General features: G+C 36.9%; 1 protein-coding gene across 2 annotated transcripts in view; it reads right to left on the bottom strand.

Annotated features, from left to right (window-relative positions):
• Positions 1–14,629, bottom strand: part of SAMSN1 (SAM domain, SH3 domain and nuclear localization signals 1) — a 248,619-nt gene that overhangs the window by 106,134 nt on the left and 127,856 nt on the right. Inside the window, exons 4-6 of one of the 2 annotated variants that reach the window (XM_035015130.1) lie at positions 7,361–7,398; positions 4,621–4,658; positions 2,376–2,462 (exon numbers count right to left, since the gene is read on the bottom strand). In XM_035015130.1, coding sequence (XP_034871021.1) covers positions 2,376–2,462; positions 4,621–4,658; positions 7,361–7,398 — 163 coding nt within the window. Of the gene's footprint in view, positions 1–2,375; positions 2,463–4,620; positions 4,659–7,360; positions 7,399–14,629 lie in introns of those variants that run through there. The other variant, XM_035015131.1, reaches the window with a different exon arrangement.

Raw genomic sequence — 14,629 nt, 5'->3', positions numbered from 1 at the left:
GAAACTACAATGAATGTGAATTACAGATTCATTTTCCTCGATACCTCAGCTACGCCAGGGCTTTAGTCGTAAGATCCTGAGCACTAATTTATCCTGCATTTACTTTACAGATGTAGTCTCTTTTAGCAGCACAGATGAAGGTTTCGATAAAGCTCTTCTTAGAAGAAGGAAATCGGCTAGATAAACTAAAAATATTATGCTTCTGGCACTCAACGTATTCTGATAAATTTTGTCTTAACTGACATAACACAGTCATATTATTGAGCTACGTGAATATTGTTATGATTCAAACACCAGGAAAAATCCTTGCTAAACATAACCCATGGATGTTTCTTTCATTGGGCCCCAATACTCTTTAGGCCTGAAACGCTGTTGATATGTGTCATGCACAAATACCATTTTGAAATTGAGAGAAATGGCTTTTTTTTGTTGTTTTTTCTTGGAGTTTGTAACAGATTCCTTAGGAGTTAGTGCCACTCCTACCATTTAATTCCCTGTATATTTTCTTCTATTTTTATTGAGGCTGTCTTTAAAATTTCATCATACATGTTCAATAAAATAATGGGCTCTGGCCATGGCGATGAGGCACCTTCCGGTTTTCCTCTCCCTAAACTTGACAGACTGCCTATCCTCAGACACAGTAAACCTCTCTTAAGTAATTATGCAATTAACAGTTGAAAAGTAGTGTTTAAAAATGAGAAAGAAATATTATGGGTTGATGGGTAGGGCACTAATTGCCTAGAAATACTCTGAGCTTTCCAAGTGAAGCTCCTTCACCCATAAAATTCAAGTCCACAACCTGTGGCCCTCCCTCCCCCACTGAATTTCTCCCTTCAGTTTACAGTGGCACGGCTGTGGTGTCGGGCCATCAGCTCTTCCTCTCACAGCATGAATCCCTAGGAAACGTCCTGTGACTCTGCTGCTACGGTTGAAATGTCAGCTGAAATTTTAGACACACACACACACACACACACACACACGAATATACGGTAGCTCAAGATTCAGAAGTAACCAAAGCTGAGAAGGTTTCTGTAAAGGCTTGCTTTTTTCTTCTCTGATAAAGAGCACATCACTAATCAGAAATACCCCACCATAAGCCAAGATTTTTTTGGCTATGATAGAATTACCTGCCTATGACTCCTAAATTAAAAAAAAAAAAAAATCAGAGAAAGGCAGTTTTAGCAGATTGAATTTTTGAAGAAACTTATGACAAAATTTATAACTAAAAATAATCTATAGTACAATGATAACTTCTTGATCCATCGATCAATATACAATAATCTAAAAATCACATGTGTTTATTAAAGGGACAGAGGATGGATTATGTAGATGAATGTTTGACTAATCTATAGAAAGTGTGAATGAACATAGCCGGCATCCATAATGTAAAGATACAGTCCAATCAAACCATGATCTTATTAAGACATTTCCCATGTTGTGATTAAAAGAAAATATCTGAATCCCAAAATGTTTCACTATTAAAAAATTCAGTTAAAAATTATTCCCGCAAATGTTACATCATCTTGAATAAAACTGAAATATTTCAAAATAAATTATTTTCATAAATAATTACTTAGTAAATCTAAGGGCACTCTTAAATAAAAGGTAAAATCTGGACAGAATATATAATCAAATCACTAAACTCATGATAAATATGCATGATAATTCCCTTTGTCCCAAGATACTAAAAAATGTCTTCAATTAAAAACTAGAAACTCTTAAATAATCAATAACTAACATAACCAATTATTTCTTGTTCCAGTAACATTAGAGGGAGAATACCAAGCAGATCAACTTTTTATGCTGTTGTTCATCTTTGTGAACTCTGAAGACTTTTTGTTTTATTCATTACCTTCCCCAAGTTAAATAATTTTAATTTTGAAGTCATTTATCATTAATAAATTTTTCTACACCTAGCTGCTCATTTTCTCTTCTTGGGAATTTTTAAATTATGAAATGATACAATTTTGTATTAATAATCAAGGTTACTCTTCTATATTTTTAGGGAAAACAAATGCTTTAACAACTGTTAATATATTGATGTTATTTAGAGAATTTTTCTATGTGCTGATTTTTAATACATTTAAAAAAATTCTTATAGACATCAAAGACTTTCAAATATTATTGGCAATCAATTCTTTGCTTCCACAGTCAACCTAAGTAGATTTGACTTCCTTTCTATATGTCTGTATGTATCTAGGCACACCTGGACACACTATTAATAACATATACTTCCTATTCTAGTTGTCTTTCCTTTTTAAAGTAGACCACAATGCCCTGCTTATTTTAATAGGGAAAGATGTAAATTTTTCTTACCTACCCTTTAAACTACTTTCAGAAAATGTGAAGTCAGCTGAACTGAATTTAGCAATTACCTTTTAGCTGACAGAGTCTTCTGATGTGGGAATCATTCTCAGGCTTGCAGGGTTCCGGCCAGATTGTGTCATTCATTGTTTTTCTTTCTAAAATAAAGCAGAAGATTGGTTAGCAGAATTCACAGTAACATCTGTCCAGTAACTGTAAGAAATTTGAAATCAAAACAAGATCAGCACACAGTTGTAACTTGGTTAAGTGACAGGAAAGCTCTGTGGTCCATCCTGGAGAGTTCTACTACCTGACGGACAATCCCAAGTGTCCTGCGGGCCCCCATTTATTTCCATAAACTACATAAGCACCCAAGCATATGTGGTAGGATGCTACTATTGAAATACCTGTTGATGGTTTGTGATTACATTATTCTTGGAAGGATTTTTTCCTGAATTAACATTTATGTTTTTATGCTTAGTTCAAGTGTCCCCACCCTCCACATTCCTCATCATTTGTAACAAAATGATCAAGTGTGTGGAGAGAACACTAGCTGTGATGGTTTTAAGAAACTCTCAAGTCTTGAGTGGAAGAACGATGACTTACTTGGTCTTGTCCTCCCATCACCTAGAGCAGGGCCTCGACGTGCGGTGAAGAACTGAACTGTGCTAACATGAAGAATTAGAATCGCTTCTCATCTCCTCACCAAAGATGATCATTCCACATGTCATGTCATCGTACTGATCAAGCAAATGTGAGATAATGCACCCAAAGCATCACATGGAAACAAAGTCAGCACGCCTGTGCTGTTTTTAAAGACACTATTTACTCTCATATTTGACTACAGGAAGGCAGTCGAGCATCAAGAATCATGTTAGGATGGAAATCTCTATAGCCTTGTGTTTACAAATTGCATAGCAGGTTATGAGAATAAATCTAGATGGAAAATAAAATTTTGCCTTACTTCCTTATATTTAAGACTATACATTATTTACATCAGGGCTAATATTCAAACTATTTAACAACTAGTTGCCCACAGGGCCTTGATTAGTGAGACAGGACACAACTCTGGATGCTGCCACCTGAAGAATATCAGACCTGATTAAAATGCAGACACCCTTGGAAGATGCATCCATTGATGATCATCACCTTGGTCTGAATGAGCTTTTCAGATCTACCCAGGAGACTGGTTTTTGAAAAGACAGGGGAAGGAGTTTGAGCATCCAACTCCTAGACTCTACTGGGCAGAAAGGGCACTCACAAGTTTAACAAACCTCATTAAAAATAAATTATTGCCTGGGCGCCTGGGTGGCTCAGTCAGTTAAGCAAGCATCTGCCATCAGCTCAGGTCATGATCTCGGGATCCTGGGATCAAGCCCCACATCGGGCTCCCTGCTCAGCGGGGAGTCTGCTTCTCCCTCTCCCTATGCCCCTCCCCCCCCAACTTGTGCTCTCTCTCAAATAAATAAATAAAATGTTTTAAAAAATAAAGTATTGCCTGAATAATCCAGATTTTTAAAAGAGATTTTATTTATTTATTTGAGAGAGAGAGTCAGAGATAGCAACAGAGAGCATGAGTGGGGAGGAGAGGGAGAAGCAGGCTCCCCGCTGAACAGGAAGCCCGACGCAGGACTCGATCCCAGGACACTGGGATCATGACTCTAGCTGAAGGCAGATGCTCAACCAACTGAGCCACCCAGGCGCCCCTAATCCAGATGTTTTGCCACTGCGACTATTTTATAATTAGTGACACTATATTCTGTAAGAGAAGGAGAGATGTTATCCATTAGCTTTCTAAAAGTGATTAACAGAATGAGATGTTTACTTCAGAATTAAAATACAAATCAAGCCAATGGCCTTTATTATAACTACGGAAACTGTAATCACAGAAACTACAGAAAAGTTCTGGTTTTTGAAATGCTGTGGAAGAGTCTTTTGTAACACATTTTTTATTTCTTTTTATTCACTCCTAGATTCATATACCTGAAAAGATACAGAAGAGGTCACCTTGACCATGGCCAGCCAAGCTAACATTGGGAAGCCGGAAGATAATCAGCCAATAAACCATCAAAGATAATTATATTTTTAATGTAAAAGGAAATTATTCTGAATAAATCAACGATTTCTTTGTCTTAGCCATTTATAGTTAGAATGGAACCACCTTCCTTTTTAAAAAATTTCTTCTATAGAATTCAAAGACAACTCAATCTGACTTTCATTAATCAATTATTGTTGCTGTATGGAAGTGGCAGAAGAAAAGAAGTTTTAGAGAAACAGAACAGATTATCTGCATGAGTAATCTTCTAAATTACTAACCAAATCCTTTGTTTTCAGACATAGATCTCTGGATTGACCTAGAAGAATAAAAGAAACAGATATTTAAGTCTACATCTAGTAAATAGTATTTTTCATCAAACAGAAATTAGATTACCTAGACATGCTTGCAATATGTTTGAGAGCAGAAATATATTCTACCTCTAACTAAGGTCTATATATAGCCCTGAATTTTCCTGACCCTAGATGGCAAAGAACAGTTAATATAAGTATAATCTTGGCCTGGAAATTTCCATGCAATTTGCAGAAATTTCCATGCAACATTCATAAAACCCACACACACAAAAAGTGGGCCATTTTTACATGACTGTATCTCAAGATAATCAATATAGTTGATGTGGACAAGCTCTTTTTGAAATAATTCCATTCAATAAATACAGAAAGAATGATTGAATATAATCATGTACAATCCCCAGTGAAATGATAGATCTGGGCAGTAATCAACAATTGCTATTAAAACTTTTCATTGAAAGGCTGAAGGGCAACTTTGTGCTGGATGGATCAGTCTGATACCATCTGAACCCACTAAGCAAGTTCACAGTCATAAAACTACACACAACCAGATATATGAGTTCCAAAGTAATGCAACAGGAAGCTTACAGTCACTGATGACCTACTTTTAAAATATATACACATGTATCAAACTTGAACATTATCAAGCCCTGAGATCTAACTAAAAAATTTACAGGAAACATAGGGGATAGAAGAACATGTTTTTTTTTAAAAAATACTACAATGATGCAATCAGCAAAATTCAAAAATATGGAAAATTCCTCAGAACAAACAATCCAGTTTCTTCAACAAATCAATGGAGAAGGACCTATGAATTAAGAGACACGAACTGAATGCATTGCAATGATCCTGTCTGGATCATGATTCAAATTAACTATTAAAAAAAGCCCTTGAGGCTCTCAGAAAAATTTTAACAGTGACTATATATTTGGCCATATTATACAATTTTTCTTATTTTGTTCTAGTGCAGTGTGGCACTGTGGTTATGTTTTTTTTTTTTTAAATACAGTACTTACTGTATAGCAATATATATCAAAAAATGAATTATGTGTCTGGGATCTGCTCTAAAAAAATAGTGAGGGTTGGAGGGCTGGGAAGTCAAATAGGTAGAAATGAAATAAGATTGACTATAGGTTGACACTTGTTCAAGCTTGGTGATGTGAGTTCATCATTATCTCCTCATTTGTGTATAATTGAAAATTTCCATAATAAAATGTCCAAAACAGAAACAGAGGATAAGACTACACTGACTCGATCGTGTTAATTACTTTATGCACTGGGTGAACACACGCGTGTCCTGTACATATAATTAACTTTGTGGTAGCTTGATTGTTTCCCACTATTTATATTCTTGGTAGTCATTAAATTAATGCCAAGTTCACCTTTCCTTAGGTTCAGGGTTGTAAGAAAAAAATCTGTATATATAATTTTTGTCTTTACCATTTTATTATTATTTTTTAAATTTGTCAATGCAAACACTTAGGACACCTCTTGGCAAAGAGTAAGTGTTCCCAAACAGCTATTTATAGTATTATAAGGTGAGGTAGGTGCAGAACAGCACTGAGATGTTATTCCCTTCAGGGGAGTGGTAGACAAGAGAATTAAGGAACTTGAGAGTCTTCAATTTTATTTTAATTGGTCATAATTAGAGGAGCACATTCACTGATTTTGAAAAATCCTAATTCAGTCAGCATCAGGTACTTTCCCTCTCATCCATTCCCCTCTGCCTCTCCATGTTTTGGTGTCCTCTGATCTATAGAAGCATCAATCATAAGCCAGTAGCTGTCATTTCATTTAAGTATTTTATTTAGAATTCCTTATCTGTGGATGGAATGAACAGCTAATAGGCAGCTCAGTTTTTCCCACTGAGATGAGCCCTGCCAAAAAACCCCTTCTTTACGCCTGTTCAGGCTTAAAATGCCACTGTTGTAGTTTAAATAGTTAACTCTGGCTAAAAGACAACAACCCTTGTCTGCCAGTGCTCTAAGCTGTTAATCATCCAATCACCTACTTCCTATGAGTGTGTTTTATATCCTTACTGGGAGAAAGCTTTGAGCAGGAAAGGAAGGAACGTACATGAAAGCACAGAATGCCTCGGGGGCAGGAGAGCAAAGCTGTCCAGAAAGACTCCACCCAGAAAGAATTTCACAGATTAATAGTTTGGTCTCAGACCACTCCAGAGTGCAAGGAAGCTATTCCGTATCATCAGCATCCAATCTGGAAATTTCCCCATAAACCAACTTCTGGCCCCTATGTATTTCCTGCTTATTAGTTAAAAGCCCATTACCTTATGCAACACATGTGTGCCACATCTTCCGGCAGCTTGATGTGCTGAATGTAAAGCCAAGCCTGACCTAAATAACCCAAATCTCTTTACAAACACATTTTTATTTGGATTAGAAGAACCCTTCGGAAGATTAATAGGTCACTGAGAGAAGCATGTTTTCGAGTAGGCTCCCACTTTAATGAGCCTAGTTTGAACACGTTTCTTCTTTGGAAATTTAATTTTCACCTCCCTGTGGACAGAAATGTCACAACACAGGTTTCCTATGCATCAGCATAAACAGATAAATGGTAGCAGAGTAAAACATACCTAGATTTGTACATGACAATTTTTTAAAAAGCTCTTTGACAGGAAAACCACTAAAATATTCCATTCAACATTATAGAACTAACAGAACATAAAGTTTTCAAAGTAAACTTGACTTACTTTCTTTTTGGTTGTGCATTCTCAAAATTAGGAACTTCCTGAAAAATAAAATACAAAATACAAAATAAAATAATACTACTCGAAGAAATCAGAAGAATTCAAGTATGGTTTGTCTTCAAGGATAATCCAAAAGTAGTTCATTTTGCCTTTTCCCAGTAAAATGACTGGTGTTTCCTCCCTGTATTTCAGTACTATGTCATAGAATCTCAGTTCAAGTTTGTTTATTTGTTTCTTTCTTTCTCTTTTTGTCTTTGTAACTTTGAGAGATGTAGAGTTCTTCCTTTATTAACCAGGGCTTATACCTTATTCTAAGCCCTGGTCAGTCAATAAGGCAAGTCTTTTAAATAAAAACATGCAATTAAATCCTCATAACCTCAAGTTTCCATTCCCCATCAACCCACCAACAGAGATACGCACTAGAGTATGCTAATTATATCACATAGTACTTTCCTTTGAGAAAATTTAATCTATCACAATATCCTGAGTATGTTGAAATACACCTGTGATTCATCTGGCCTTTCTCTTCAGAGCAACTGAATGTTGTGTAAAATCCCTTACACTTTTCGGGGAAGACTACGTCGCCACATCTTTCACCATCCTTGAAAGAGCTAAAACTGCTCCTAGGCACCTTTAAGAACCCTTCAGATTTTCTTGTTATCATCCATCTTCTCCTTCATTCAAAACCATTTATGTTTTTGATGTTCAAAGTGCTTTTTGAACATCTACTATATCATAGGCAACAGACCATGTTGTAGAGAGGTTTGATTGGTGTGGTAGGAATTTGTATAGTAAAGAATATTGGAACCAGTATTCCACATAGGGGGAAAACAGAAATGCGAAAGTGGGGAAGAGTAGTAAATGAAAATCAGAAAAAGGAAAATTGGTTTTATTATTCCAATGGCTGATAGTATCCATCTGAGCACTGCCAAATCCAGGATAACTTGTCCCCTGGAGAGTAACTGAAAAGACTCTTTCTCTAACCCTTATTGTGTTTCTGTCAGGATTTAACTCTCAAGGACAATTTAAATTACCTATTTCAAGCTGCTGAGTAGAGTGTCACTGAAAATTCCAGATGCTGAAACACTCCATCCCTGAACTTGAGGAACAGGTTTTGCCAAGTTAAAATGCCTGGGGATCACCTGAAGGACAATGTCTAATAGGAAACAGGTAGGAGTAGGGGTAGATACTTGGGAATCAGGAACCAAACCCTGAGGTGAGGTGGGATATCAACAGACCTTTGAGGAGCTAATGGTCACACTGACCACTCCTTCAATTCTCTATGCTTTGTCATCATGTGTCCTAAAAAATAATTCATCTCTATCCATGGTCTTTTTATGAAATTCCCTCAGTGTTGGTCTGGATGGCTCCACACCTCAGCCTGGAAGCCAACTGTGTTCGTTCACCACCATCAGCAATCACACCAGCACTATGAAGGGTCATCAAGAAAGAGGATGGCCATCCATCTTTCTAGTAACACTTTCCTGTCACATATATTTGGAATTTAGCTGGGAAGGAGCAAGTTCCATGTTCACATAATCCATAAAATCTGGGCCAAATATGTCTCAATAATTAGAATCCACTGTTTTGAGTCTAATGAATTGTATGGATTTAGATAAATTTCTTTGGACTGCAAATCTCAGTCCTCAAAATAGTTTCCACCTGTTTTGACTACAGAGAAAGAGGTGTGTAGTCTAGAGTTAACCATCCAAAAGGTCGACTTGCAATAAGAAAGATGAGACACATTAGATATCTTTTGTATTTTTAATCATGAAAGTCACAATACTTTTGAATTAACTTATTCTATCAGTAATTCATTATTTTGGTTTTTGTTTTACACGGGAAAGTTTATTTTGTGCTGCATGACAAATGCTACCAAAGAGATTAATTCCAGAGTACTCACACAACTTGTGTGCAACAGAGCTCTAAGTGTTTGAGCCTGGGACAGGGGGTGTATTATTCAAGAACGGTCTCCTGCTTCACTTGGGTGAAGCCTTTGACTAATAAGCTAATACAAGCAGGTATTGAGCCCACGCAAAACTGGTCAAATATGTGTGGCTGCTGATCATGGTAAGAGGTACAGTTAGCTCTGGGCTGAGGTAAGGAGACATCTGGATTAAGACTGAAGGAATTTCATAAGACCAGGGATAGAGATTGGTTATTTTTAGGGCATATATTGGCACAACATTTTCTAGGGACTATCTACTTTGTTCTGTTTTACTGGAATCCGGGTTATCCAATTTTTACTTATGAATCACTTTGGTTTAGGAATTTTTTGTTGAAGAGTTTTTTTGTAATGGATACATTGAAAAAGATTTTGAGGGGTGCCTAGCTAGCTTAGTAGGAAGAGTATTGATCTCGGGGTTCTAAGTTCGAGCTCTGTGTTGGGTGTGGAGATTACTTAAATAAATAAAACTTTTAAAAAAAAGAAAAAAGAAAAAGATTTTGGGTTAAAACTTCTTTTAATCCCTAATAAGATATAAGATGTAATGTAGTTTTCCTTCAGCAACCTGCTTCCTGCAAGATGGCAGAGAGAGTCAAACACATTAAATGTGTGTCTGAAGTATGATTATATGGGGGAAGGGGATTACTCAAACAGGGCAACATCTACTTAATTAATAGTACATCTGTTCCCTGGGTGTTGCCTAGTTGTAGATTACTATTGAATTGGTTAAGCAATTTTTAGTACTGCTTGTACCAGACTCAAAGCAGCTGCTTTCCTTTCTGACTTCTGCTTACATAAGCAGACTGCTATGTATTCAGAGTTCAGACCCTGTATTCCTAGAGGGGCAAGTCAAGGAAAGACTAGATACAGCTTTATTTTTAGAGCTACATCTGTGTGTGTGTGTGTGTGTGTGTGTGTATGTGTTACTCTGAACTCCAAAAAGAAGACACCATTTCAGAGAGTCAATGAAATGATTCTGTCTAGTCCATTAATTTGACACTTGCCATAAATACCAGACAAAACTTGCTCCTGTTAGCCTTCATTTCATTATCCCCTAAATCAAGCACCAATCATTAGTCTTACCTTTCATTCACTAGGGAGTTTGTGGCTTAATTTAATTTTTACCCCTGGCAATTGTTAGGAAAATAAAAAATGAAATGTAGGCAAATTATTACAAATGGGCCAGCAGAAACTAAAGAATACGTCCAACATGTGTTATTATTCAAGTAGATGAGAGTAGGCTCTAGGAGTAACATTTTCACATAACTATGCAACAAGGTCGTATTAGGTCAAATGAAAAAAAAATTCAAAATGAATAAAGAGAAGAAGCCACTTAAGAGAAATTTTGGATACCTAATGCCATATTTCTATTCTCATGCAGTGGTTATGGTTGGCTGTCCTTTGGGGTTGAGTCTAATATGTGTCTGTTTCTTGCTTTATTGGTTTTTAAATCTTACTTTTTTTTTACAAAAAATATTTTTTAAAGATTTTATTTATTTATTTGACAGAGAGAGACACAGCAAGAGAGAGAGAGAGCACAAGCAGGGGAAGTGGGAGAGGGAGAAGCAGGCTTCCCACTGGGCAGGGAGCCCAATGTGGGGCTCGATCCCAGGACCCTGGGATCATGACCTGAGCCGAAGGCAGGCGCTTAATGACTGAGCCACCCAGGCGCCCCTTAAATCTTACTTTCAAATCACAAAGTCAAAAAGGAAAAATGAAGTGAATATGTCAGGGATTGTTGTTGCCTAACTAGTGGAAATGTGAAACGTGTTTCTGCACCAGAGAAAACTGATTGGCAGTAAATGATGGTGTAAATCCCATGGTGGACTTTTAAGACTGTAGAGATCTGACCTCTGATTCGCAGATGAGTAAACTGAGATCCCAAACGGTAAATTAACTTGTCTAGAGTCGTGCATATAGTGCTCTACTTTGATTAAATGTTAGTCATGCTTTCATTCTAATATTATCTTTTGGAATTGTGTAATTCGTTCATTCATACATTCACAGTTTATTCAACAAATATTTACTGAGCATGTACTATGTATCAGACACTGTTTTAGATGCAAAGAAGAATTATAAGTGGTCCTCTCAAATATTCAACCATCAGTGACTGCTGATTTCAGGATCCTGTTGGAGTCTATGATTTTCTTAAAATCTTCATAAAATCCTTACACGATGCCAAACACATTGAAGATACTTATAGATGTTATTTCTCATTAAAGTCATTATTAGTTACATTGAATTCTAATATTGAAGCAAGAGTTGAACATAATACAAATACACACACACACATATGTATACACATAACTTCTCATTAAAATAAGTTAACCCAATTTCTATTGTCCGACTCATTCTCTTGAGAGAATGAGGATGATTCACTTACATAACTGAAATGGTTTTACTAATATTAAAATACAGCAATTCCAAGAATGCCACATCCAAACTTAATGAGCCTGTTTCCAGACATTTCTTAGGTTCCTGTGCTTCAGTAAAGTTCCCACAGATGTTCAAAAAAGACATGGAAATTAATGGAAGTTCCTTTTTAAAAAAATCCTTAGAGACATCTGGCAAAGATGATTATAATGCTCCAAAGTTAATAAAATAGTTTTGCACCTAAAGCCACAAGAGAGAGTGTGTACACACACACACACACACACAGGCATACACATGAGCTATCAGCTCTGTTGTCAAAACACAGAGGAGGTTGGTGTGACTGAATTACAAACCATCACCCATGGGAAGGGGTCCTACTCCCCAATTTACAGATGAGTAAACCGAGGCACAGAGCAGTCGAGATTCTTGCCTAAGGTCACATAATTAGTATGTGGTAAGACTGGTATTTTATGCCTGATGTCTTAGCCAGGACACAATACTACTTCTATACTTGACTGCACAGCTGCAGAATCTACCTGTCATTTAGATCAGAGATCTCACAAATGAGCACTATTGGCCAGAGGGAGAGTGGCCATAAAAAAGCCGAGGAAATATAATGTTATTTCCCACTATTAAACAAAGAACTCAGAAAGTACACCCTTATCAAAGCACTAATATGAATAATTTAGTATTATTTGAAGACAAGTGCATAGACAGCACACTGATGTGTTTTAAAGGCACTAATCATTTTGTGGATGCTGCCGTCATCATCAAAGAATGCCCAGTAATTTATGACAGCACATTTAATTAAAAGTGGGCATTTCAGGAACTACTGAATTTAGATGACAGTCTGTACATTGGAGGTCCCCCAGTATATTACTATAATAATGTTACGGTCCTCAGGGAAAACAGATTTCATCCCCCCATGAGAATGCAATGAAGAAGAAGAAGCAATGTCAGCTCGTCCTGATGGGAAAAGTAGACTTTCTTGCCAGCCCGTCCGGCTCCTGTCAAAGAGTAACAACCCTATATAGCTAATGAATTCTGATTTCCTCAAGAGAAGCAGGTGGTGTATGGCATCCCCACATGGCCTGTCATGTCAGGGCAGATCACAGAGCTTGCAGTGCCCGGAGAATGCACAGGTACTGTATCTAATCCATCAGGGACAGAGCTGGTAAATCACATAAAATTTTGCCATTTGTCTACTGGTGTGCTAACTGAGCTTTCTATCAATCCTGAACTAACAAAGTCCTCTCACAGCGCTATAAATATCCAGGATGACAAAACAAGTTTCCTAGGGGATGGTTATTTGCATTATAAAAGATTCTTCCTTTACAAAAAGATTCCATTCCAGATTTCTTAAAAAAGAGAGCTTTTCTGAAGTATCTTCAAATGTGTTATGATTTATGAAATTATATTTACACAAGGTTTTGGGAAGGGGAATAATGCTTATTAAGTTGCTGCCATGTAGATCACTATCTTATTTCCTCCTCATAGCCACAAATGGAATGAGAGCAGAGAGCAAGCCAAATGAACTTGCGAGAAGTCCGGTAGGAAATGCGATGGGTAAAAATATGAAATTCCAACTTTACAATGAGAAAACACTGACCTGGCACTCCAGAACCTGGCTTGCTTCCCCAGGTCTGCTCCTCAACTGGGCAAGATCCAAAAATTCTCGCAGAGCTTCAGTCTCTGCATCCACAGAATAAGGTTGATGAACGAGAACTTTATAATCTCCTCCAGTAGAAACAAGCTAGGGTTCCTAATCTACAATATTTCAATCCAGAATCAGTACGGATGACAAAAGCTTTTAAGAGAAAATTCAAGTGAGAATGGGCTTTTTTGCTTTACAGCTTTTTCTTTAAAACATGATTAAAGAGAGAACCATGGCTTTCATTAGATTCAATTAGTAATTGTATCATAAGCTTAGGAAATAAAAAAGAGAATAAGGCATAATTAACCTTAATCTATTGATTTTATTTTATTTTAACATAAGTCTCTATTTATGAGAGGAGACTAATTAAAACCACCAGAAAGTGTTCACACAGGAATTGGTGGCCGAAGAATCACCGTATGTGATCATAGATATATTGGGTAAAAAAATAAAAATGCGGGGCGCCTGGGTGGCTCAGTTGGTTAAGCGACTGCCTTCGGCTCAGGTCATGATCCTGGAGTCCCGGGATCGAGTCCCGGGATCGAGTCCCGCATCGGGCTCCCTGCTCGGTAGGGAGCCTGCTTCTCCCTCTGACCCTCCCCCCTCTCATGTGCTCTCTGTCTCTCTCATTCTCTCTGTCTCAAATAAATAAATAAAATCTTTAAAAAAAAAAAAAATGAAAGAACAGTGCCTTCTTTTTAATGAAGGTAATCTATGTTTTATATGTCAGCTTGTTAGGAGTCATTTTACAATCCAGAAATCAAGAAAAGGATTACATGCACTGTTTTGACACTGACTCCTCTTGTTCATAGCTTGATGAAGACCTAGCTGATGGAATGCCATTGTTAATCTCATTTTCTTTCTTTAGTGTCTATGTTATTAATAGCTCTGTCAATGCTGATGCTAATATGGAGACAGAACAAAAAACTCCCAATTTTAATAGTTTGGAGGCGAGTAAGAAATGCAGTTGAGTGGTTAAAATACCAACCTGAGAGTCACCTACCTTGACTTCTCCATTACTCACCTATTCTAAAATGACATGTCACATTTCAATGTGTCCATTTATCCATTTATAAGACACTTGGCTTTAAGTGCTTTTTAAGCTCTTTTGTGAAAGATGCTAGAATAGTGTGCGATGATAATGTCTTAACCACCTCCTTTCACCACTTTTAACTCTAGATCTTCCTTTAAATCTGAACTCTCATCTCTGTGGAACTGGCACCGTTAAACCACAAACCACAGTTATGTTTATAGAGATAACACCTATTAGTGATCATTTATTTTTGTGCCAACCACTGTG

This window comes from Mirounga leonina, unplaced genomic scaffold, assembly GCF_011800145.1.
Source record: "Mirounga leonina isolate KUSES-001 unplaced genomic scaffold, KU_Mleo_1.0 Mir_169, whole genome shotgun sequence".
Classification (NCBI taxonomy): Eukaryota; Metazoa; Chordata; class Mammalia; order Carnivora; family Phocidae; genus Mirounga; species Mirounga leonina.
Note: the sequence above shows the minus strand (reverse complement) of the source record. Positions and strands in the feature narration are given on the sequence as shown.